Source organism: Dipodomys spectabilis, unplaced genomic scaffold (assembly GCF_019054845.1).
Source record: "Dipodomys spectabilis isolate Male_0828 unplaced genomic scaffold, ASM1905484v1 ptg000039l, whole genome shotgun sequence".
NCBI lineage: Eukaryota > Metazoa > Chordata > Mammalia > Rodentia > Heteromyidae > Dipodomys > Dipodomys spectabilis.
Genome location: NW_024870716.1, coordinates 11,507,455 through 11,532,465, shown reverse-complemented (window position 1 = coordinate 11,532,465; position 25,011 = coordinate 11,507,455). Strand labels below are relative to the sequence as shown.

Here is a 25,011-nt window from a genome sequence, read left to right as displayed (position 1 = left end):
CTCATGCCCTGCTACTTAGGAGGCTGAGATCTGAGGATCCCAGTTCAAATCTAGTTCAGATAGACAAATCTGAGGGACTCTTATCTCTAATTTACCAGCAAAAAGCTGGAAGTAGAGCTGTGTCTCAAGTGGAAGTGCACTAGCCTTCATGGAAAAAATTAAACAAGAGCACAAGGCCCTGAGTTCAAGTTTCACCTTGGACACACACTAGAGAAAGTTTCTCTGAATTATGTACTTGAAAATTGGCTTTGCTAGTTTTGTCAAGGGTTTAAAAAATACAAGAATCCTCATGTCACTATCTCCCCATTACATGGCTTAATTCCAAATGGAGAAGACCATTGTGTTCTGCCATGGAGTGGTGTAAATTCAGTTGACAAAGAGTGTTAGCTTGGGCTAGGAAGGTGGCTCAGTGGTAGAGCCCTTGCCTTGCATGCATGAGGCCCTTAGCACCACATAAGCAAAAAATAAAAAGCCGGAAGTGGCGCTGTGGCTCAAGTGGTAGAGTGCTAGCCTTGAGCTGAAGAGCTGAGGGACAGCGCCCAGGCCCAGAGTTCAGGCCTCACGACCGGACCCAAAAAAAAAAAAAAAAAGAGTGTTAGCTTGGGGCTGAGAATGTGGCTTAGTGATAGAGTGCTTGCCTAGCATACATGAAGCCCTGGGTTCAATTCCTCAGTACCACAAAAACAGAAAAAGCCAGAAGTAGCACTGTGGCTCAAGTGATAGAGTGCTAGCCTTGAGCAAAAGAAGCTCAGGGACAGTGCCCAGCAGACCCTGAGTTCAAACCCCAGGACTGGCAAAAAAAAAAAAAAAAAAAGCCAGGCGCCGATGGCTCATGCCTGTGTCCTACCTACTCAGGAGGCTGCGGTCGGAGGATCATGGTTCAAAGCCAGCCCAGGCAGGAAAGTCCGTGAGACTTATCTCCAATGAACCACCAGAAAACCAGAAGTGGTGCTGTGGTTCAAGTGGTAGAGCTAAAGAGCTCAGGGACAGTGCCCAGGTCCAGAATTGACGCCCCATGACCAGAAAAAAAAAAAAAAAGAGTGTTAACTCAAGAGTCTAATCCCTTGGAAACAACACAGTGTTCTAGAAGTGTCTGGTAATGTGTGCTGGTTATAGAAAAGGCAGGAAATTATAACTTAGATGAATTAGGTCCAGTACCATTGATGTTGGGGCTTGAACTCAGAACCTTGAACTCTGCTTGGCTTCTTCCCTCAATGCTGGTGCTCTATCACTTGAGCTACACCACCATTTCCAGCATTTTGCTACTTAATGGGAGGTAAGAGTCTCCTAGACTTTACTGCCCAAGCAGACTATAAACTGTGAACTTCAGATCTCAGCCTTCTGAGTAGTTAGGATTACAGGCATGAGCCATAGGTCCCAGCTTGTTGCTTTTTTTTTTTTTTTAAGTAACCCTAGGATTTGAACTAAGTTTGTTTTCTGGTTACACAAGCACTCTACCACCTGTACCACTTTCATCTTTCTTGTTTTTTTGTTTTTTTTTTTTATCTTTTCCAGATTTTTTTTTGTTGATGTTGGTTGTGGGGCTTGAACTCTGGGCCTGGGCACTGCCCCTGAGCTCTTCAGCTCAAGCTAGCACTCTACCACCTGAGCTATAGCACTATTTCTGGTTTTCTGGTGGTTTATTGGAGATAAGAGTCTCATGGACTTTCCTGCCCATGTTGGCTTTGAACCGCTATCCTCAGATCTCAGTTGCCTGAGTAGCTAAGATTATAGGTGAGCTACTGGCAGCTGGCTCCAGATTTGTTTTAATTGTAGACTTGGTATTATTTATTTTTATTTTTTGGGTCCGGTCATGGGCCTGAACTCTGGACCTGGTGCTGTCCCTCAGCTCTTCAGCTCAAGGCTAGCGCTGTACCACTTGAGCCACAGCGCCAATTCTAGCTCTTTTTTTTCTGCTTATGTGGTGCTGAGGAATTGAACCCATGGCCTTATGCATGCAAGGCAAGCGCTCTACCACTGAGCCACCTTCCCAGCCCTTATTTATTTTTGAACTCTGTACATTGACTGATGTACAGTGGTTGGAAAGAGAAAGTATCCATACAAGATGGACAAAGATAACCAAAATGTACTGGCAAAAGTGTGTGTGCTTATGTGTTGTGTGCAATATAATATAAGATGAATTAGGCCCAGTATGTTGATACTGGAGGCTTGAACTCAGGGCCTTGCACTATGATTTGACTTTTTTGCTCAAGACTGATACTTTATCACTTGAGCCAGAGCTCTACATTGGACATTTGGTGGTTAATTTGAGGTAAGAGTCTCACAAACTTCTGCCTGGGCTAGTTTCAAACCATGGTTCTTAGATCTCATCCTTCTGAGTAGTTTGGATTACAGGCATGGGCTACCAGCACCTAGCTCCACTGTGGGGTTTTTGTTTTTGTTTTTGTCAGTTGTGAGGCTCGAACTCTGAGCCTGGGCATTGTCCCTGTACTTTTCAGCTCAAGGCAAGCACTTTATCACTTGAGCCACAGCACCACTTCCTGTTTTCTGGTGGTTTATTAGAGGTAAGAGTCTCATAGACTTTCCTACCCGGGCTGGCTTTGAACTGCGATCTTCAGATCTCAACCTCCTGAGTAGCTAGGATTATAGGCGTGAGCCACCTTGCCTGACTCCATTTTGTTGTAATTTGCATCTTCCTAATGGAGATGCAAATACTGAACATTTTTCTTTTCTTTTCTTTTCTTTTTTGTCGGTCGTGGGGCTTGAACTCTGGGCCTGGGCGCTGTCCCTCAGCTCTTCAGCTCAAGGCAAGCGCTTTACCACTTGAGCTACAGCGCCACTTCCGGTTTTCTGGTGGTTTATTGGAGATAGGAGTCTCACAGTCTCTCCTGCCCGGGCTGGCTTTGAACCGTGATCCTCAGATCTCAGCCTCCTGAGTAGCTAGGATTACAGGTGTGAGCCACCAGCGCCCGGCTCCATTTTTCTTTTCTTTTCTTTTTTTTTTTTTTTTTTGGGTCCGGTTATGGGGCCTGAACTCTGGGCCTGGGCGCTGTCCCTCAGCTCTTCAGCTCAAGGCTAGCACTCTACCACTTGAGCCACAGCGCCACTTCCGGCTTTTTTCTTTTTGCTTCTGTGGTGCTGAGGAATCGAACCCAGGGCCTCAGGCATGCAAGGCAAGCACTCTACCACTGAGCCACCTTCCCAGCCCCTACATTTTTATTTTCTTAAGGAAAAACTTTGTGGTGTCAGGCTGAAGAATCTTGTAGAATCTCCAAGTAATGAAGAATTTCTCCTGAATTTTTCAAAGCCTTGAAGTTTTTATGAATGTGTGTGTGTGTGTGTGTGTGTGTGTGTGTGTTTTGCCAGTCCTGGGGCTTGAACTCAGGGCCATGGCACTGTCCTGAGCTTCTTTTGCTCAAGGCTAGCACTCTACCACTTGTGCCACAGCACCACTTCTGTTTTTTTCTGTTTATGTGGTGCTAAGGAATCAAACCAGGGCTTCATGCATGCTAGGCAAGCACTCTACCACTAAGCCACATCCCCAGTCCCTGCAGTTTTTAATTTAGATATATGCTCTACTTTGAATTAAGTTTTCTATGAGGTAGAGGTTTGTTTTTAAATTAGTAGATATTAATTGCATAAAATAAGCCAAGCACAGTGGCTCACACTTGTCATCGTAGCTACGTAGGAGGTTGAGATTGGGAGGCTCACGGTGTGAAGCCAGTGGAGGCAGAATGGTAGAGAGAGAGACCTTGTCTCAGTCAGTAAAAAGCTAGGCATGGTGCTGTAGTAGCTTGACATTTCAGCTACATAGGAAGTGTAGATAGGAGCATTATAGGCCAGGTCAGCCTGGGCAAAAAGCTAGACATTATTAGAAAAATGAGGAAAGCAAACAAGGGCTGGAGGTATGGTTCAAGTGGTAGAACATGGGTATGGGGGGTTAGTTATTGGGGTTGTGAACTCAGGGCCTTGCACTTGATTATTATTATGAGTGTGTATGTGTGTACATGGGTGTGTGTGTGCCTCTGTGTGTGTGTGTTTGCCTCTGTGTGTGTGTGAGAGAGAGAGAGAGAGAGAGAGAGAGAGAGAGAGAGAGCGTGAGCACTATTGGGGCTTGAACTCATGGCTTCACATTTTTTTGTGTGTGCTGCTCCTGCAACTTGAAATCAGGGTCTGGGCATTGTCCCTGTGCTTTTATGCTCAAGGATAGCTAGCATTGTACCACTTGAGCCACAGCGCCATTTATAAGGCCTTGTACTTTATAGAAAGAAGTGTGAGGTGCTATCTGAGGGAAGAAAAAAATCTAAAAGCAAGAGAGCAGGAGGTGGCTCAAGTGCTAGAGCACTTATCTAGCAAGTACGGCCTGGCTTGCACAAAGCCTCTAACAGGTGGTCCTATGGGGTGCCGGTGGCTCACACCTGTAATCTCAGCTACTAAGGAGTGTCAGGTCTTAGGATCACAGTTCGAAGCCAGCCTGGCCAGGAAAGTCTGTGAGGCTCTTATCTCCAGTGAAGCAGTAAAAAAAAGCCAGAAGTAGAGCTGTGGCTCAAATGGTAGCATGCCACCTTAGAGCAGAAAAGCCAAGTGAGAGTGGGAGGCTCTGAGTACAAGCCCAAGTACCAGAAGAAAAAAAAAGCCCAATAATTATATGCCTATTGCGCATGCCAAGACTTAATTAAGCCTGGACATTGTGGAGAACAAGTGAGGAATGAATGCCTGGGAGAAATGACGTGGGGGAAGGAGGTGATGCTGGGCAGGCAGTAACAGGAACCCAAGTGGCCCTGGAGAGATGCGATGCTGGAGAGGGCGTAGAAAAGAGCTGTTCTCAAGTGAACCCTCAAGTCCAGTGTCAGGCCGGCAGGATTGAGTATCACCTCTGAGTATGGGGGAGAGAGATGCCCCTGGTGTGAGGTTTCTCTTCCCGGAAGGCAGGCCTGCACAGGCGCCTCTGTGCATGCATTAGGATGCCTGCAAAATCCCAGTGGACAAGGAGTCAGCATTGATTGGTCAGTAGATCCATGCGTTCTTGTAAGAAGCATGTACTTTTAGTTTCTCTATGAAGAGATAGACAGTAGTGTTTTCCATTTTCTGATTCATTCATTTATTCATTTATTGCCCTGGTTGTGGGGCTTGAATTCAGGGTCTGTGCACACCAAGATTTTTCTTTTTCTCTGTGTGTGTGTGTGTGTGTGTGTGTGTGTGTGTGTGTGTGTGTGTGTGTGTATCTGTTTGTCTGTTTGTCTGTCTGTCTCTCTGTCTGTCTGTCTGTCCTGGGGCTTGAACTCAGGCCTGGGGGCTGTCCCTGAGGTTTTTGTTTTTGTTTTTCTCTTTCTCAAAGCTAGCACTCTACCATTTGAGCCACAGCTCCACTTCTGGCTTTTTTTTTTCTCTTTGCCAGTCCTGGGGCTTGAGCTCAGGGCCTGGGTACTGTCCTTGAGCTTCATTTTTTCCTCAAAGCTAGCGCTCTACTACTTGAGCCACGGTGCTACTTCTGGCTTTTTCTGTGTATGTGGTATTGAGGAATTGAACCCAGGGCTTCGTGGTTGCTAGGCAAGTACCCTGACTGTAAGCCACATTCCCAGCCCACTTCTGGCTTTTTGCTGGTTTACTGGAGGTAGAGGCTTATGAACTTTCTTGTCTGAGTTGACTTTAAATTGTGATCATTAGATTTGAGCCTCCTTAGTAATTAGAATTACAGGCATGAGCCACTGGCACAAGGCTTGGATTTTTTTTTTTTAAATGAGGATATTGAGGCTTAAACTCAGGCCCTCATGTTCTCTCTTAGATTTTTTTGCTCCAGGCTGTCACTCTACTACTTAAGCCATACCCTCACTTCTGTCTTTTTGCTGGTTAATTGGAGATAAGAGTCTTTTGCATTTATCTGCCCAGGCTGGCTTTAAACTAGGATCCTCAGATCCCAGCTTCCTGAGTAGCCAGGAGTACAGGTGTGAGCCATCAATGTTTAGCATATGATTTGGAAAGTGGGGTTACTATTTTCTTTTGTTGATGTTGTTGGTCATGGGGCTTGAACTCAGGACCTGGACACTGTCCTTGAGCTCTTCAGCTCAAAGCGAATGCTCTACTACATGAGCCACAGCACTACTTCCTGGGGTTACTATTTTTGTCCTTGAGAACTAATCAGCTTTTTGATAGATCAAAATGATGCTGCATGGTCTTCTAAAAATACCTTTCATATTTTTGAGCTTATTGTGGATAGTTGTAAAGATCTGAATCTCTGTAATCCCAACTACAAAGGGGGAAAATGTTCGTGTGTGTGTGTGTGTGTGTGTGTGTGTGTGTGTGTGTGTGTGTGTGTGTGTGTGTGTGTGTGTATTTATAAGTGCTAGGGCTTGAACTCAAGGCTTGAGTACTGTCCTTTAGTTTTTTTAGTCAAGGCTGGTTCTCTACCAGAAGAGGCCACAGCTCCATTTCCAGCTTTTTGCTGGTTAATTGGAGACAAGAGTCTCATCGACTTTCTTGGGGACTGACTCAGATCTCCTAAGTAGCTAGGATTACAGGCATGAGCCTCCAGCACTTGGCTTCCAAATTTTAAGCCATATTGAAAATATTCCCAGCATTTAGATATTTGGGCATCATTTGGCTGTAGCTTCAAAATCCTAACCTTTTTGTTGGTGGCTGTGATTTCTGCCTTGGACAATGAGAGGGAGCGTAGAGTTCTGGCCTGTTATGACAGGTCCATTGATTTCCTGCCCCTCTGCAGTCATTAAATCACTGGCCAATCGAGAATTTAAAGGGGAGTCTGCAAGAAAAGTCAAGTTAAAGTTAGACTCGTTGAGAGAGCATTGCTTAGAATACAATGTAAAAATGGTTACTGGAGTTGTGTTTTTTTTCTTTTTTAATCTTTTAGGATAATTTGCATAGTTGGTATTTTCTCAAGATCATAAAGTTTTCATGTGTTATCACTCAGCATTTACAAACACAAAGCAGTAAAAGGCAGCCTATTTTTTATTTATTTATTTTTATGCCTTTACTGGGTCTTGAACTCAGGGCCTGGGCACTGTGTGTTGGCTTTCTTTGCTCGGGGCTGGCACTCTACCACTTACTTAAGCCACAGCAACATTTCCAGCTTTTTTGCTGGTTATTTGGAGACAAGATTCAGATTTGTTTGCCCTACCCACTTTGAAATGGGATCCTCAGATCTCAGTAGCTAGAGTTACAGGTGTGAGGCACCAGTGCTTGGCAAGGTAGCCTACTTTTCTTTTCCTTTCTTTCTTTCTTTTTTTTTTTGCCAGTCGTGGGGCCTGAACTCTGGGCCTGGGTGCTATCTCTCAGCTCTTCAGCTCATGGCCAGCACTCTACCACTTGAGCCACAGTGCCACTTCTGGCTTTTTCTGCTTATATGGTGCTGAGGAATCGAACCCCGGGCTTCATGAATGCAAGGCAAGCGCTCTACCACTAAGCCACCTTCCCAGCCCAAGGCAGCCTATTTTTTAAAATGAAGAACTGGCAGCCAGATGCTGATGCCTCACACCTATAATCCTAGCTACTGAGAGCTGAGGATCTTGATTCAAGCCTTTGAGACTCTTATTTCCCAAAAAAGCCAGAAGTAGAGTCATGGATCTAGTGGTAGAACACTAACCTTGAGTAAAAAGCTAAGTGACAGTGCCCAGGCCCTGAGTTCAAGCCCTACGATTGGTACAAAACAAAATAAAAAAGCTGGCATGTACCTTTTTTTTTTTTTGCCAGTCCTGGGGCTTGAACTCAGGTCCTAGGTACTATCCCTGAGCCTCTTTGTACTCAAGGCTAGCACTCTACTTCTGTCTTTTTCTGAGTAGTTTATTGGAGATAAAAGGCTCATGGACTTTTTTGTACAGGCTGGCTTTGAACCTTGATCCTCGGACCTCAGCCTCCTAAATAGCTAGGATTACAGGCAGGAGCCACTAGCACCACTCCTGGCTGTCTTTGGGGATTTCTTTTCCCATGCTTCCTTTCATCTTTCTACCTCCTCCTCTTATTATCTTTCTTTCCCTTCTGCTTTTTCTTCTCTAGTGGGTAGGGTTCCCTTCCTACCTCTTGGAAAAAAAGAAGGATCTTGTGCCCAAGCCATTTTGCACACATTGATTTAGGGGCTAAAAATAGCTTCATTTGATTTTAGACTTTCTCTCCTACCCCAAGTGTTGTTTTTCTGTTCCCTGCCTTGCCTGGGTAGATGGCCAGGTAATACAGTCAGCATTTCAGCTAGAATGCTTAGTGGACAAGTTTAATCTTTTTTTTTTCTTCCTTTTCTTTTAACATCTTGACCTCTATTTCCAGAGAACACCGGGATGGCAGGTCCAGCCTGATTAAGATTCTGCTCAGGCATTTAATTCTCCTAAGGGAATTTACAGCTTAATCTCACAGCCAAGGATACTCCAATCTACTCAGGACTGATTTTCTTCAAGGTTATAGAAAACTCATACTTGAGCTACTCAATGAGTACTAGCATAATGAATTTTCATGTACATTATCTCAAATTATACTTTTTTTTTTTTGGTGTCTATCCTGGGACTTGAATTCAAGGCCTGGGCACTGTCCCTGAGGTTTTTTTTTTTTTTTTTTTGCTGAAGGTTAATGCTCTATTACTTGAATTATACCTCCACTTTTGACATTATTTTGGTACTTAATTGGAGATAAGAATCTCCTGCAAGGAAGTGGTGCTGTGGTTCAAGTAGTAGAGTGCTTGCCTTGAGCTGAAAAGCTGAGGGACAGTGCCCAGGCCCAGAGTTCAAGCCCCACTACCTTAAAAAAAAAAAAAAAAAAAAAAAGAATCTTCTGCAAGTGGGACACTGGTGGCTCACACCTGTCATCCTAGCTACTCAGGTGGCTAAGATCTGAGGATCACGGTTCAAAGCCAGCCTAGGCAGGAAAGTCTGTGACACTCTTATCTCCAATAAACCACCAGAAAACCAGAAGTGGTGCTATGGCCCAAGTGGTAGAGTGCTAGCCTTGAGCTGAAGAGCTGAGGGACAGCGCCCAGGCCCAAAGTTCAAGACCCATGACTGACCAGAAAAAAAAAAAGAGAATCTTCTGGAGCCGGGCTTGAGCCACAGCACCACTTTCGGTTTTCTCATGGCCTTTCTTCCCCAGGCTGGCTTTGAACCGTGATCCTCACAGCTCAGCCTCCTGAGTAGCTAGGATTATGGGCGTGAGCCAGCAGTGCCTGCCTTACATCATTTTTTTTAAAACTGGTATCTTAACAAAAGACAACAGCTTGGATGGCTTAAAAACAACACAGACTGATACTCTTATAGTTTGGAAGCCAGAAATCTACAGATTGAAATTGACTGGGCAGCTTTCCCTATGTACACACAAGATAGATACAGATACATAAGATAGACAGACAGACGGACAGACAGACAGACACACACACACACACACACACACACACACACACACACGTGCCAGTGCTGTTTAACTGTCCTTTGCCAGCTCTTTAATTCATTGACACTCAGCCCTGCCCTCCATTTTTCCAAGCCCACAGCAATGTGGCTTCTTGCTATTACAGGGCACTTGTTAGAAAAAAAGCTGGGTTAAAATCAATAGGATTTAAGCCAGGTGCTGTTGGCATATGCATGTAATCCTAGCTACTGAGGAGCCAGAGCTGTGTGTCCCAGTTCAAAGCCAGCCCAGGCAGGAATGTCTGTGAGACTGAGCTTCAATTAGCCAGCTAAAAGCTTGAAATGGAAGCTATGGCTACCCTGCAAGATCCTGAAGCCTGAAGCCCTAAGTACCAGCGTGCACGTGCGTGCACAAACACACACACAAACAGTATTTGCAAGAGTAGAGTTGGCATGGCCATTTCCCTGTGGTATTTTCACCCCTCTCCCCCTTTTTTTTGCATTGCCCTCTCTGCCTGGTCCAGTCAGCAGAGAAGGCGGTGAATGAGTCACTCGAAGGTCAGACAGTGTCATTAGCATGGCATTGTCAAGGCCAAATCCACCCTTAAGCTTCTGATTGAGAGAAATACTATTGCGCTGACAAATGCTTTGGATGTGTACGTGCAGCCAGCCATAGGTGAGCACGCTTTTCCAGATGAATGGGGATTCCCGGCACTACTTCCACCCATCCACATCTTCTCCTGTAGGAAAGAACTGCTCAGAACACATCCTACCCAGTGTGGCCAGTAGCTGACTTCATGACAGACTCACAGCCCTGTCCCCCATGGGGACCCCTCCTGGTGTGGGACCTGAATCGACAGGAAACACCTGCCCCACATCCTCCAAATACCAGCCTCATGGGTGCCCTTTGATGTGGCTAGATACAAGTTGGCTTTCTAGCCTGACAGAAATGGTATTAATTCAGGACTTAATGCCAGGTAACTGGTTTGTTTGATTTAGTAACTAGTTCATTTGTTGATTGAGACTAAATCTTATTAGATAAACCCAGGCAGGCTTCAAACTTGAAATCCTCCTGCTTCCACTTCCTGAGTGCTGGGATTATAGGCATGCACTCCCACACCTAGCTCTTCTGTTCTTCTTATTTATTCACTTATTTTTAAGTTCTTGATATGAAGATGTACAGAGGGGTTACAGTTACATAAATCAGGTAATGAGTACATTTCCTTTTGGACAATGTCACCCCCTTCCCTCGCTCTTTCCTCTTTTCTCTCTTTTTTTTTTTTTTGGGTCCGGTTGTGGGGCCGGAACTCTGGGCCTGGGTGCTGTCCCTACTTGAGCCACAGTGCCACTTCCGGCTTTTTGCTTATGTGGTGCTGAGGAATCGAACCCAGGGCCTCAGAGGCATGCAAGGCAAGCACTCTACCACTGAGCCATCTTCCCAGCCCCTCTTTCCTCTTTTCTTTATTTTAATGTACTGCCTAGAAAAACCGATTAGGAAATAGATCCGATTTCTCTATTAGCAACCTGGGATTTGCACCTTGATCTGAAATAAACAGAGTCAGGATTATCGCTATGGTTTGAATAAGTCATCTCACCCTCCCTGTCCCCCCCCCCCCCCCCCCCCCCCGCAAAAAAAAGTTCACGTTTTGGTCCAGTTCACATCAAAGATGGATCCTAGCCAGGTGCTGGTGGCTCACCTCTGTAATCCTAGCTACTCAGGAGGCTGAGATCTGAGGATCGTGCTTCAGAGTCAGCCCAGGAAGACCTGTTCATAGGATACTTTTCTCCAAGTAACCAGCACAAACCTGGAAGTGGAATTGTGGCTCACATGGTAGAGAGCCAGCCTTGAGCAAAAATAATCCAAGCAAGAGATTGAGGCTTTGAGTTTTAAGCCCTAGTACCAGAACAAATGGGAAGGAAGGTGGGGAAGGGAGGGAGGGAGGGAGTGAGGAAGGAAGGAAAGGAAAGGTAAGATGAGTCCTAGACGCCATCTAGGCTCAACAAGTTATTCTGAGACAGTGGGATCAGCCTGCTGGCCTAGGCCAGGAAAGCCAGAGCTCTCCCTGCTGCCTGTGTGCAGGGCTCCATCTGCACCTATGCTGCTGTTTGGAGAAGTCTCCTCCCCTCTGGTACCCCTGCCTTCACTTTGCTTGATGGGCAGCTGTTTCTTTCTTTCCTTCCTTCCTTCCTTCCTTCCTTCCTTCCTTCCTTCCTTCCTTCCTTCCTTTCTTTTTTTTGTCGGTCGTGGTGCTTGAACTCTGGGCCTTGGTGCTGTCCCTAAGCTCTTCAGCTCAGGGTTAGCGCTCTACCACTTGAGCCACAACGCCACTTCCGGCTTTTTCTGTTTATGTGTTGCTGAGGAATTGAACCCAGGGCCTCATGCATATGAAGCAAGCTCTACCGCTGAGCCACTTTCCCAGCCCCGATCATCATGGTCAGCTTGGCACCAGTTTCCTGCCTGCCTGCCTTCCTGCCTTCCTGCCTGCCTGCCTCTTCCTTCCTTCCTTCTTTCCTTCCTTCCTTCCTTCCTTCCTTCCTTCCTTCCTTCCTTCCTTTCTCCTGCCTGCCTTTTCCTTTTTCTTTTTTCCCTTTCCTCTCTTTTCCTCTCCTTTCCTCTCTTTTCCTCTCCTCTCCTTTCCTCTCCTCTCCTTTCCTTTCTTCTCCTTTCCTCTCTTCTCCTCTCCTCTCCTCTCCTTTCTTTCCTCCCTCCCTTCCTTCCTTTCTTCTTTTCTCCTGTCTTCTTTCTGTGCCAGTTCTAAAGCTTGAACTCAGGGATTGGGTGCTGTCCTGGAGCTTTTTTGCTCAAAGCTAGCACTCCACCACTTAAACTACAGCTCCACTTCTGGCTTTTTGATGGTTCACTGGAGGTAAGAGTCTCAAGGATCCTTTTGCCCAGACTAACTTTGAACTGTGGTCCTCAGATCTCAGCCTCATGAGTAGTTAGGAGTACAGGTATGAACCACTGGTGCCCATCACTGACTGTGTTTATTGGCCATGTGGATTCCTTTGCCTTTACATTTCAGAGAGGTCTGTTTCCACACCTTCACCCCTCTTTGTTAGATTTACCATATTCTTGGTAATGCCAGGAGTTTATGCTAACTGCTACATAAAACAAGGTGAGGAAAGCCTGGCCCTCCTTGCCTTCTGTGTCTACCATTTGTCGGATTGAAGTTCCCCACTGGACTTAGCTGATTGCATTTTCTGTTTTCTGTGTCAGAAGGATTCATTGTATGTACATTTAATTGAATTATAATAGCCCTCAGAAGAACCAAGGAGATACATATTTTCTTTTGCCTGTACTGGAGTTTGAACTCAAAGTTTCAAACTTAATGAGCTTGCTTGTTAGGCTGGAGTTCTACCACTTGAGTCACACCTCTGGTCCAGTTTTTTGCTAGTTATTTGGAGATAGAATCTTATGAACTTTTCTACTTGTACTAGCTTTGAATCAGATTCTCCGTGTCTTTGTCTCCTGAGTATCTAGGATTACAGTGATGAGCTACTAGTCTAGTACTTGGCGTGCGTGCGTGCGTGCGTGCATGTGTGTGTGATGAAAATATATTTCTTTCAAGAGCAAACATTTAAAAATTCTTCTTTTCTTTCCTTTTTTTTTGGGGGGGGCGTGTTAGTCATGGGGCCTGAAATCTGGGCCTGGGTGGTGTCCCTCAGCTCTTCAGATCAAGGCTAGCACTCTAGCACTTGAGCCACAGCACCACTTCTGGCTCTTTTCTGCTTATGTGGTGCTGAGGAATCGAACCCAGGGCCTCATGCATGCAAGGCAAGCCTCTACCACTGAGCTACCTCCCCAGCCTTTTTTTTTGTTTTTTGTCGGTTGTGGTGCTTGAACTCAGGCACTGTCCCTGAGATTTTTTTGCTTAAAGCTAGAGCACTCTACCACTTTAAGCCACAGCCCCACTTCCAGTTTTCTGGTAGTTAATTGGAGATAAAAGTTTCACGGACTTTCCTGCCCAGGCTGGCTTTGAACCATGATCCATACATCTCAGTCTCCTCAGTAGTTAGGATTTCAGGCATGAACCACTGACACCTGGCTACTGCAAACCTCTTGTGGACAGGAACACACCTGTCTCCCTCACAGCTGTATCTCAAGCATCCAGAAGAATGTCTGGTAATTGAAGATAGTCAGCAAATATTTGCTGGGGGAAATGTTTGCTGAATAAACAAAAGGAGATGTTGGGCCACGGTTTGACACACTGCTTTGTGAAGTCTATTTGGAAATCCACAGCCAGCACAAGCAAATAAATAAACATGGGCTTCTCTTAAGAACTTTCATCTCTGTTCAGTGGGCTGCTATCAAGAGCAACGCAGGCTAGGGGCTTCTGGCTCACACCTGGAATCCTAGCTACTCAGGAAGCTGCCATCTGAGGATCACAGTTTGAAACCAACACAGACAGATAAATATGAGATTTTTTTTTTTTTTTTTGCCAGGGGGGCTTGAATTCAGGCCTGGGCACTGTCCCTGAGCTTCTTTTGCTCAAAGCTAGTGCTCTACCACTTGAGCCATAATGCCACATGGACTTTTTCTGATTATGTGGTACTGAGGAATTGAATCCAAGGCTTCATGCATGCTAGGCAAGCACTCTACTGCTAAGCCACATTCCCAGCCCTGAGAGACTCTTATCTCCCATTAAACAGCAAAAAGGTAGAAATGGAGGTATGGCTCATGATAGAGCACTAGCCTTGAGGGGAAAAAAGCCAAGTGGAGAGTGCAATACCCTAAGTTCAAGTCCTACTGTGTACATATGCGTGTGCGCATGCCTACACACACACACACACACACACACACACACACACACACAGAGCAATGCTATTGCTTGTGACACTGTCCATTCTGTTGAGACAGTCAGGGTGTCTTCTTGTTGAGTTGAGCCTTTGAAGAATCAGAGGAACAGAGTCTGGGCCCTGGGCTGGGGAATCAGTGGGCTTCATTGTCCACTTTGCCTGTGGGACAATTAGGGAAGAACAATGGACCAATAGACAGCACTGTCTGAACAGCAATGTCCTTCATGATTCCCTTCATTTAATGAGTCTGTTTTCTTCTCCTTGAGCTCTAGAGACACATTGTTAATGTGTCTGCCAAAGCAGAAGCATTAAGATGAACAGAGGGACTCAGTCCTTTCACCGAGCTCCCTCATCTGGCTTGATCAGAGCTTGGCCTGCTGGAACTGCCACTACCGAATGTCCAAGCACCACCACATGGCACAAGTTCATGCACTGCCAAGTATCCACATAGTACCACATGGCACAAGTTCACATACTACCAAATGTCTACACACCACCACACGGCACAGGTTCACGCACTGCCAAATGTCCACACACCACCACATGGCATGAGTTTACACCTTGTAATTCTGGAAGCCAAGAATGCTAAGCTTCTGATGCCCAAGGATTGTTTTATTTATTTATTTAGTTACTTATTTATTTTGGTGCCAGTCCTGGGGCTTGAACTTGCATCCTGAGCCCTGTTCCTGAGTGTTTGCTCAAGGCTCTGTTTACAACTTGAGCCACAGGTCTACTTTTGACTTTTTGTGCTTAATTGGAGATAAGAGTCCCTTGGGCAAGCCAGGCTGGCTTCAAAATGTGATCCTCAGATCTCAGCCTCCTGACTAGCTAGGATTACAGGTGTGAGCCACAGGGCCCAGCTTTGCCCAAGGTTCTTAATGGGGACCTATATCATCTTGCTTGTGACAGCCATCTGCAAGGGAGATATAGATAGCACAGAGACCATGCATGGGAGCTCTCTGGTGTGTGTGTGTGTGTGTGTGTGTGTGTGTGTGTGTGTGTGTGTGTGTGTGTGTGTGTGTGTGTGTGTGTGTGTGTGTGTGTGTGTGTGTGTGTGTGTGTGTGTGTGTGTGTGTGTGTGTGTGTGTGTGTGTGTGTGTGTGTGTGTGTTGGTCCTGGAGCTTGAACATAGGGCCTAGACATTGCCCCTGAGCTTTTGTACTCAAGGCTGGTACTCTACTACTTGAGCCATACCTCTGCTTCTGACTTTTTCCTGTTAATGGGAGGTAAGATTTTCACGCACTTTTCTGTCTGGGGTGGCTTCAAACCTCAACCTCAGTCCTTAGCTCTCAGTCTCTTGAGTAGCTAAAATTACAGGCCTGAACCACTAGCACCTGGCTGCCATGTGCTTTTGTAACCTCCTTACCATCACACTCTCTCACATAGTGTATGCACCCAGTGAACCTTTGTTTAATAAAGAGAAGAATGATTATATGTTCACAATATCTATTCCATTAAAAATAAAATGCATAGGCTGGTGCTGGTGGCGCCTGACTTTAATCCTCACTTACTCGGGAAGTTGGGATCTGGAGGACTGGTTGGAGGTCAGCCCAGGCAGAAAGGTTTGTTTACACTCCATCTCTGAATTAACCATCGAAAAAGAGGGTGGGCCCGGTGCTAGTAGCTCATGCTTGTAATCCTAGCTACTCAGGGAGCTGAGACTTAGTCAGCCTGGGAAGTTCAAAGCCAGCCTGGGAAGGAAAGTCTGTGAGATTCTTATCTCCATTTAACCAGCCTGGGAAGTTCAAAGCCAGCCTGGGAAGGAAAGTCTGTGAGATTCTTATCTCCATTTAACCACCAAAAATCTGGAAGTGGAGCTGTGGCTCAAGTGGTAGAGTGCTTTGAGGGAAAAAGTTCCTGGACAGCATCCAGGCCCTGATGTCATTCCCCAGGACTGGCACACACAAAAAACCCAAAAAACAAAACAAAAAAAACTTGGGAGCTGGGACGGTAGCTCAGTGGTAGAGTGCTTGCCTTGCATGCGTGAGGTTCGGTTACTCAACACCACATAAATAGAATAAGCTGGAAGTGGTGCTGTGGCTCAAGTGGTAGAGTGCTATCCTTGAGCTGAAGAGCTGAGGGACAGTGCCCAGGCCCAGAGTTCAAGCCCCATGACCGACCCAAAACAAAAACCAGCTTGGAGGTTTGGCTCAGATAGAGGAGCACCAACCTAGAAAGAGTGAAGCCTTGAATTCAAATCTTACTACCATAAAAAAAAATCAAACACATAGAATTGACTGAGCTCTAATGTTCGTTCCACTAAAAATTTGCTTTGAGAAAATAACTAGAATCTTAAATTTGCCGAAGAGCTAGGAAGATATGAAGAGAGGAGGAAATGACTGTTGGTGAGAATTTTGGAACTATATTTTAGCCCCTGGCCAACAGAGACTTTGTCCTGAGTTACTTTGTAGCTCCAGCATTTACATGATGCTTGCTGCAAGTTAGATTTACACCAAGAAAAGGTTCAAGGAAGCCTATCAGGAGATTGCTTGAGTTCTCTCTCCATGTTGCATTTCCTTCCCAGCATTCCCTTGTTCATCCACCCTCTCATCACCTAGCTGGCCTTTGGAATCCTCTGGGTTTCCCTTCAGTGCCTTTATAGTTCCTACATTGCCTCCCAGTGGAAATCTGGGGGTTTTCTTCCTGCTCAGCGTGTCCATTTCCCATCTCCCAGAGATAATCCTACAAGCCTGAACATAGCAGTTTCATCTGTTTTTATACCGTTTCTAACTATCCATCTTGAAAACTTGTAAGTCCTTCGTTTGTTACTTCCCCATGGCTAAGTACAGAAGTCCACGTGCAAGTGTGGTTGTTCAATGACACAGAGGAAGGCCAGGCTTCATGGTGCATGCCTACAAATCCAGGTTGAAGCAGGAGGGCCTCAAGTTCAGGTTGATGGTAGCCTGGGCTATATAGCAAGATACTTGACTCAAAGAACAAGAGGAAGAGAGGGAGGGAGGGAGAGAGAGAGGAAGGAAGAGGAAAGGAGAATACATGTGAGTTTGCGACTATGTTACAATGTCATTACTCTTTGCTGAAGACATTTTGTCTCAGCAACCTGCTTCAAGAACAGACTCTTGGCTTCCTGTTGGAGTGAGAGAGTAGAGGCTGGAATTACGAAGCATGAAGAATGCTATCACCTGCTCCCAGTTGGGTGTCTCAGAGCTTGCTAGATAAGATGACGAATCAGGTGGCATTTTTTTCTCTTGTGATGATACTGTGGCTTGAACCCAGGGCTTAGGTGCTATCCCTTAGCTTTTTTACTCCAGGCTGGTTCTTTACCACTTGAGCTCCACTTACCTCTTTTGCTAGTTCATTGGAGATAAGCATGGACTTTCCTGTCCAGGTTGGCTTCGACCCACAATCCTCAGGTCTCAGCCTCATGAGTAGTTAGGATTACACGTGTGTGCCACCGATGGCTGACTTGAGCTTTGAATGATGCTACCTGTGTATTTCCTTGCCTCAGCAAAGAAACGATTTCTGTTTAGCTCATTTATATTGTCAGCCATTTCTCCTTCAAGATTACAGCCCTGTGGCATAAAATAACCAATGGTTACAAGATGCTGGAGTAGTGGGACAAAGGAGGTAGAAGGACAAAGGAGGGAGCTCCGGCATCAGGAAAGTACCTTGTACTTATGGACTGAAAGTTCTGGATTTTTTTTTTCTTTTTAGCCAGTCATGGGGCTTGAACTCAGGGCCTAGGAGCTATCCCTGAGCTCTTTTTTGCTCAATGCTGGTGCTCTATCACCTGAGATACAGTGCCACTTCACATTTTCTGGTGATTAATTACAGTTAAGCATCTCATAGACTTTCCTGCCTGGGCTGGCTTTGAACCTCGATCCTCAGATCTCAGCCTCCTGAATAGCTAGGATTACAGGCACGAACCACCAGTGCCTGCCTAAGTTCTGGGTTTAGAAACATGCTTCCAGCCAGGCACTGGTGGCTCATGTCCATAATCCTAGCTACTCAGGAGGCTGAGATCTAAGGGTCGTGGTTTAAAGCCAGCCTAGAGAAGAAAAAGCTGGAAGTAGAAATGTGTCTCAAATGGCAGAACACCAGCCTTGATTTAAAAAGCCAAGTAAGAGTATGAAGACCTGAGTTCAAGTCCCAGTACTGGCACAAAAGAAAAAAATATATAAATACCGTTTTTCACAGAATGTACTTTTGAAACCTGTCTTGTCCCATATGCACCAAAAGTTCCTTTGGCTTTGAGTGACTGTCAGTGTGTAATAATGGCCACTGCCTCCCTGCATGGACTTAAGTGCAGTTGCCCGTTTCTCTCTCTCTCTCTGAGTCATTTGTTGGATTGGTGCCTACGATGTTAATTGGAATTCTGGCCCGGAAAGCAACCCTGCTTTTGTGTAGAGATGGATGAAAACCCTGATTCTCACTGGGCCCGCTTCAATAAAGGCCTCTCTTCTCTGCACTCCACCAGGGCCCTTGTGTTGATGTGTGGGGAGTGGGGTCTGCAGGCCACAGCAGAGGGAACTGTCACTCTCCTGCCCTTCTGGCTCTTTTCCCTGGGAGCTCACAGGCTGGTGGAGTGCTTTCCCAGGGCTGGGGGAAGGGAGACAGCCCCCACAGCCCTTTGATGGATTCTGAGTCTCTGCAAGTCTCTTCACTTACATTTATTTTGGTGCCAGTCCTGGGGCTTGAACTCACGGCCTAGGTGCTATCCCTGAGCTTCTGTGCTTAAGGCTAGAACTCTGCCACTTGAGTCACAACTCCTCCACTTTCTACTTTTTTGGGGGGGTAGTTCATTGGTGATAAGAGTCTTATAAACTTTCCTGCCAGGCTGGCTTTGAACCATACTCCTTAGATCTCACCTCCTGGGTAGCTAGGATTACAGATGTGAGCCACCAGCACCTGGCCTTATGGAGTCTTTTTATATCCTTCCAGAATTTCATTTCCCCTCCCTCTCCCATCCTGAATTTGAGACCTATCTTTTAGACAAATAAGACTTTACTCAGTGATTGAAGGTGTGACTCAGTTTTTCTGTTTTTCACGGGAGTTAAAGTTTGGGGACCCCTCCCCGCTTTTAGAAGTTTCTCTCAAATTTGTCTGCCCAGGCTTGCTTTGGACCGTGATCTTCAGGTCTCAGCCTCCTGAGTAGCTACGATTACAGGTGTGAGCTACTAGCATAAATTCCTTTCTTGAGGTGACTCCAAAGTTCTGTTTCCAAGCAAAAGTTTGGAATAGCTGATAGTAGGAAGACCTTGGCAAGAACAGTTGGCTTGGTTGTGTTTTGTTTTTTGTTTTTTTGGCATGTATTGGCATCCATTTTAAGGGTTAGAAGGTAATGGTGACATGAATTGTTAGAGGTAGATTGATTACTTTCTTGAATTGTTTTAGACTTTTTTTGGGGGGTCCAGTCATGGGGCCTGAACTCTGGGCCTGGGCACTGTCCCTCAGCTCTTCAGCTCAAGGCTAGCGCTCGACCACTTGAGCCACAGCGCCACTTCCAGCTTTCTTCTTTTTGCTTATGTGGTGCTGAGGAATCGAACCCAGGGCCTCAGGCATGCAAGGCAAGCGCTCTACCACTGAGCCACCTTCCCAGCCCTAGACTTTTTTTTTTAGTCTAAGACTTGAACTAGGTACCTGACACTTTTGCTCATTGGCTATCGCTCTGCCAGCTGAGCCATGTCTCCATCCCCTAGGTTTCTAAGATAGTTGTCAAACACTGGAATGGCAACTAATGTAAGATAGATCAGTCATTCTAAATCTGGCACTTTCTGTCCTGCACGTGCTGCTCCTCAGGCTTGAATTCAAGGCCTGGGAACTCTCCCTGAACTTTTTTTTTTTTGCTCAAGGCTAGTGCTCTACCACTTGAGCCACAGCTTTGCTTCTGGTTTTTTTGGTGGAGGTCAGCATCTCATGGACTTTTCTGGCCAGGCTGGCTTCAAACTGAGATCCTCAGATCTCAGCCTCCCGAGTAGCTAGGATTACAGATGTGAGCCACTAGGCACACTGCTTAAATCTATCACTTTTTTGTTTTTGTTTTGTGCTGGTGTTTGAACTCAGGGCCTTGCTCTTTCACTTCACTTTTTCACTCCAGGCTAGCACTCTACCACGTGGGCCACATCTCTACCCAAAGAAGGATCCAGATTTTACTCACTTTTCAGCCAAAGAAACAATCTGTGAAGAGACAAGAAAGGAGCTTGGCCTAGGAATGGTAAATTGTGAAGAAAGCTAGCAGGAGTGAAGGGTTAATTTGGTAGGAGCTTGTACAGATCTAGCTGAGCAACAATCTAGTCTGTGATCGTGTGTTTTTTGTTTTGTTTTTTCCTTCCTGGCACACCTCCCTCTCTGGGAAATACTGAGGCCTGTTTTTAAGTAGAAAGGGGGAGAGCTCTTGCTGTCTCTCTATTGCCTTCTGCTCAAAATAGAATTCCACAGTGGCATATTTGGGGATGAGGTAGCCTAAATTCTTCACATATCTATCTACTCACTGACTGCTATTAGAACTTGCCTATCTTGTTCTTCAGTGTGTGTGGCTCCTGGGACTTGAACTCGGGGCCTGGGTGCTGTCCCTGAGCTTCTGTGCTCTAGGCTACTGCTCGACCAGTTGAGCCACAGCTCTACTTCCAGCTTTTTGGTGGTTAACTGGTGATAAGAGTCTCATGAAGTTTACTGCGTGGGCTGGCTTTGAACCATGATCCTCAGATCTCCTGAGTAGCTAGGATTATAGGCATGTGCCACCAGTGCCCAGCTTGTCCTGCCTTTTTAAAAAAATTTCTCTAGTCTTCTGATTTTGTTTCATAGCATTATTTACATCTAATCTCTGCAGTAGGAAGAGGTGGAGGGTAGTTCTAGTTTCCCCACTTTGCAGATACTAGCTTTTTCTACTGCTTCAGAGTAACAGTGGGTTTTTGTTTTGTTTTGTTTTTATTCCATCTATGGATTGTTTCAAATGCTCCTTTAGAAGCAGATAAAAGGTTTTGTGGTCAAATAAAGTTGGCAAATGGTGCACACCATACCTTACTCTTAGAAGATCTTAATGTTTAGCTGGGTGCTGGTAGCTCACACCTGTAATCCTAGCTACTCAGGAGGCTGAGATCTGAGGATCATGGTTCAAAGCCAGCTGGAGCAAAAAAAATCCATGAGACTCTTATTTGCAGTAAACCAGCAAAAAGCCAGAAGTGGAGATGTGGTTCAAGTGGTAGACCATCATCCTTGAGTGAGAAAGTTAAGAGCAGGATGCCCTAAATTCAAGCTCCAGTCCCCACCCTCATCAATAAATACATAAATAAAAAATAAAAACAAGAAAAAGAAACCTGTGGGAAGCTTTTCTGCAGTGATGTCATCCTTTGAGATCTGAAGGAAAAGACAGCAGTTTGAATCTGGAAATGCCAATCCCAGCAGAGAAGACAGCTGGTGTAAAAACTCTAAAGCAAGACCCAGTGTGAGGGCTTTAAAGATCCAGCAGAATATCTGGGAGCAAACTTAGTAGAAGAAGATTCTAATGAGTTCCTGGAGTGAAGCCAGAGAGGCCGCAGAGGATTTCCTTATGCCTGGCGAAAGATTTGAGACTCATCTACACACAGGAGTATATTTCAAGCTCAAAAGCCCTGGCTAAATCCAGAGGACAGAAAAGAACTCTCTAGAAGAAAATCTCAAACACTCACATGCACAGGCTCAAGGCTAATGCTCTTCCACGTTGCATCACAGTTCCACTTAGAGTTTTCTAGTGTTTCATCGGAGATAAGAGTCTCACAGACTTTCCTGCCCAGGTTGGCTTTGAACCATGATCCTCAGATCTGTCTCCTGAGTAGCTAGGATTACAGTCTTGGCTCTTTTCTCTAATTCCTTTTAATAATTTTATTATGCCCTATATGAATGAATATGTGATAATTTCTTTCATTATTCCCTCAATAGCTAATATTTAGATTATTTCCAACTCAAATATACATATGGATTTAGTTCTTGTTTTAAATATCTTTATGAGATATATTGAAGAATTGTTTGTGTTTGTATGTGCTACTCCAGGGGCTTGAACTCAGGGCCTGGGTACTGTCCCTAAGATTTTTTTTTTTCTTGCCCAAGGATAGTGCTCTATCACTTGAGCCACAGTACTACTTCTAATTTGGTCGTTAATTTGAAATAAGAGTCCCATGGACTTTCCTGGCCTGGCTGGCCTTGAATTGTGATCCTTAGATCTCAGCCTTCTGAATAACTAGGTTTATAGGGATGAGCTGCCAAGGAAGTTCTGTAAGATCATTTGTTTTGTTGTTGCAGAACAATGAGATGGTGGAGCTTCAGAGAATCCGGATGAAGGATGAAATCCGTGAGTACAAATTCCGGGAGGCCCGCCTCCTTCAGGACTACACGGAGCTAGAAGAGGAGAACATCACACTGCAAAAGCTGGTGTCCACATTGAAGCAAAACCAGGTGAGCTTTCTGACAGCTAATGTTTAGTTTCCTCTTTCTTAGAAAGAAGCTTGTCAATTAATGTTTATGGCCTTAGTCTTCTCTCTGCAATATTTGTGCTTTACAAAATTCTCAGCCTTCCTATTTGACCTGAAATGTTAAAAAAAAAATACACCTACAAGTAGTGTAATTGCCAATAAAATCTAAACAAATTAATATTGAGTAAGAATAATAACTCTACTTATACTGTAGGGTATTTTTGTTGTTGTTGTTGCTGTTTTGCCAGACCCAGGGCTTGAACTCAGGGCCTGTCTCTGAGCTTCTTTTTGCTCAAGGCTAGCATTCTACCACTTGAGCCACAGGTGCCACTTTTTCTGTTTTTGTGGTACTGAGGAATCGAACCCAGGGCTTCATGTACGCTAGGCTAGCACACTATCACTAAGCCACATTCCCAGCCTATACTTAGTTTCCTATTAATTTTTTTTAGAAGGAAGTTTAAAAGATCATAATAAATTTAACCTGACAACTTCTAATTATAAGCCAGGTCTATAAACTTGGTTTTTGTTTGGTTTCGTTTTGTGCTGGTCCTGGAGTTTGAACTTAGGGCCTAGGCACTGTCACTGAGCTTATTTTTGCTTAAGGCTAGTACTTTACCACTTGAGCCACACCTCTACTTCTGGCTTTTTTGCTGGTAAATTGGAGATAATAGTTTCATGGACTTTCCTGCCAGGGCTGGTTTCAAACCCTGATCCTCAGATTTTAGCCTCCTGAATAGATAGGCTTACAGGCGTGAGTCATCAGTGTCTGGCTGAATATCACAGTTTCAAATGCCTTTTCCCTCTCCATCTTGGCTCTTCTACATTTTGAGGGTTGCAGTCATACTGTTACTAAAATCAATAAGATTTCAGGAGCAATCTCTAAAAGGGAAAAGGCCTTTCTTTGCCTGGCCCTTGAGTCCCAAATTCATGATGTTTTGTGCAGGAAGGAATTTTGGGATCTGTTGAGGAGAGAGACCATGAAAGGTTATGGGTAGGTGGGTGCTTGTGGCTCATGCCTGTAATCTCAGCTCTTCAGGAGGCTGAGATCAGAGGATCATAGTTCAAAGCCAGCTTGAGCAAGAAAGTCTGTGAGATTCTTTTCTCCACTAAACTACAAAAAAAAAAAAAAGCTGGAAATGGAGCTGTGGCTCAAGTGGTAGAGTGCTAGCCTTGAGTACAAAAGCCCAGGGATAGCACCAGAGTTCAAGCCCCAGGACTATCGAGAGAAAGCTGGGTGTGGGGGGGAGGTAGGTTATTTGGTAAAGCAAAGGAACGATAGAAAGATGGCAATGATCCAGATGTGGATGCCAGCACATCTGCTAGTGCATAGGAGGAGAAATAACATCACAGGCTTGGGGGTTTGCCTCATGTGTTCCCCTTTCACCTGACACTTGCTATATTTAGTCATTTTTGCTGTTGCACTGTTTCATCAATTGGGCCTAGAGATTTCAAGGTTGATTTGCTCATAGATGTCTGAGCATTCTTCAGAACAAATTGGCTGGGATGTCCTCTTTAAGATAGGTGCCCATCCCTGACAGAACCTTTTCCTTTTCAAATGCTTTTTGTGCCCAGAGGACTCATTTCCCCAGTAATTCTCCCCAACTCCCCCCAGCAGTTAATTATTTGAGCAAGCAGATAAGAGCGAGGACTGCTGTTTTTTCCCCTTTGGGTTTTTGTTTTTTTTTTAAATCTTTATCTTTTTTTTTGGTCAGTCTGGGGCTTGAACTCTGGGCTTGGGCGCTGTCCCTCAGCTCTTCAGCTCAAGGTGAGTGCTCTACCACTTGAGCCACAGCACCACTTTCGGTTTTCTAGTGGTTTATTGGAGATAAGAGTCTCATGGACTTTCCTGCCCCGGCTGGCTTTGAACCGAGATCCTCAGATCTCAGCCTCATGAGTAGCTAAGATTATGGGGTGAGCCACCGGCGCCCGACTTTTTTTTTTTTGGAATACTGCTACCAGGGCTTGAATTCAAGGGCCTAGGAGCTGTCCCTGAGCTTCTTTTGCTCAAGGCTAGAGCTCTTATCATTGAGACACAGCCCCACCTCCATCTCATGAACTTTTCCACAATGGATTGCAGAATTGTGATCCTCAGATCTCAGCCTCCTGAGTAGCTAGGATGACAGGTCTGGTGCTTTTTACATTATTTTCTCTCTCTCCTTCCTTCCCTTCCCTTCGTCTCTCCCTCCCTTCCCTCCCTCCCTCCCTCCCACTCTCCCTTCCTCCCTCCTTCCCTCCCTCCCTCCCTCCCTCTTTCCCTCCCTTCCTTCCTTCTTTCTGTTGTGAACTCTGGGCCTGGGCACTGTCCCTGAGCTCTTCAGCTCAAGGTCAGTGCTCTACCACTTGAGTCACAGCACCACTTCTGATTTTTTGGTGGTTAATTGGAGATGAAAATCTCATGGACTTGGGCTGGGAAGGTGGCTCAGTGGTAGAGCACTTGCCTTGCATGCCAGAGGCCCTGAGTTCGATTCCTCAGCACCACATAAGCAAAAAGAAAAAAGCCGGAAGTGGCG

The 25,011-nt window shown here is 45.3% G+C and overlaps 1 protein-coding gene across 5 annotated transcripts in view; it reads left to right on the top strand.

Annotated features, from left to right (window-relative positions):
- The window catches only part of Bicd1 (BICD cargo adaptor 1), a 96,577-nt gene that overhangs the window by 34,456 nt on the left and 37,110 nt on the right, over positions 1–25,011 (top strand). For all 5 annotated transcript variants that reach the window (XM_042677707.1, XM_042677711.1, XM_042677710.1 and 2 more), the window contains exon 3: positions 22,332–22,484. In XM_042677707.1, the coding sequence (XP_042533641.1) occupies positions 22,332–22,484 (153 nt within the window). The remainder of the gene's footprint in view (positions 1–22,331; positions 22,485–25,011) is intronic.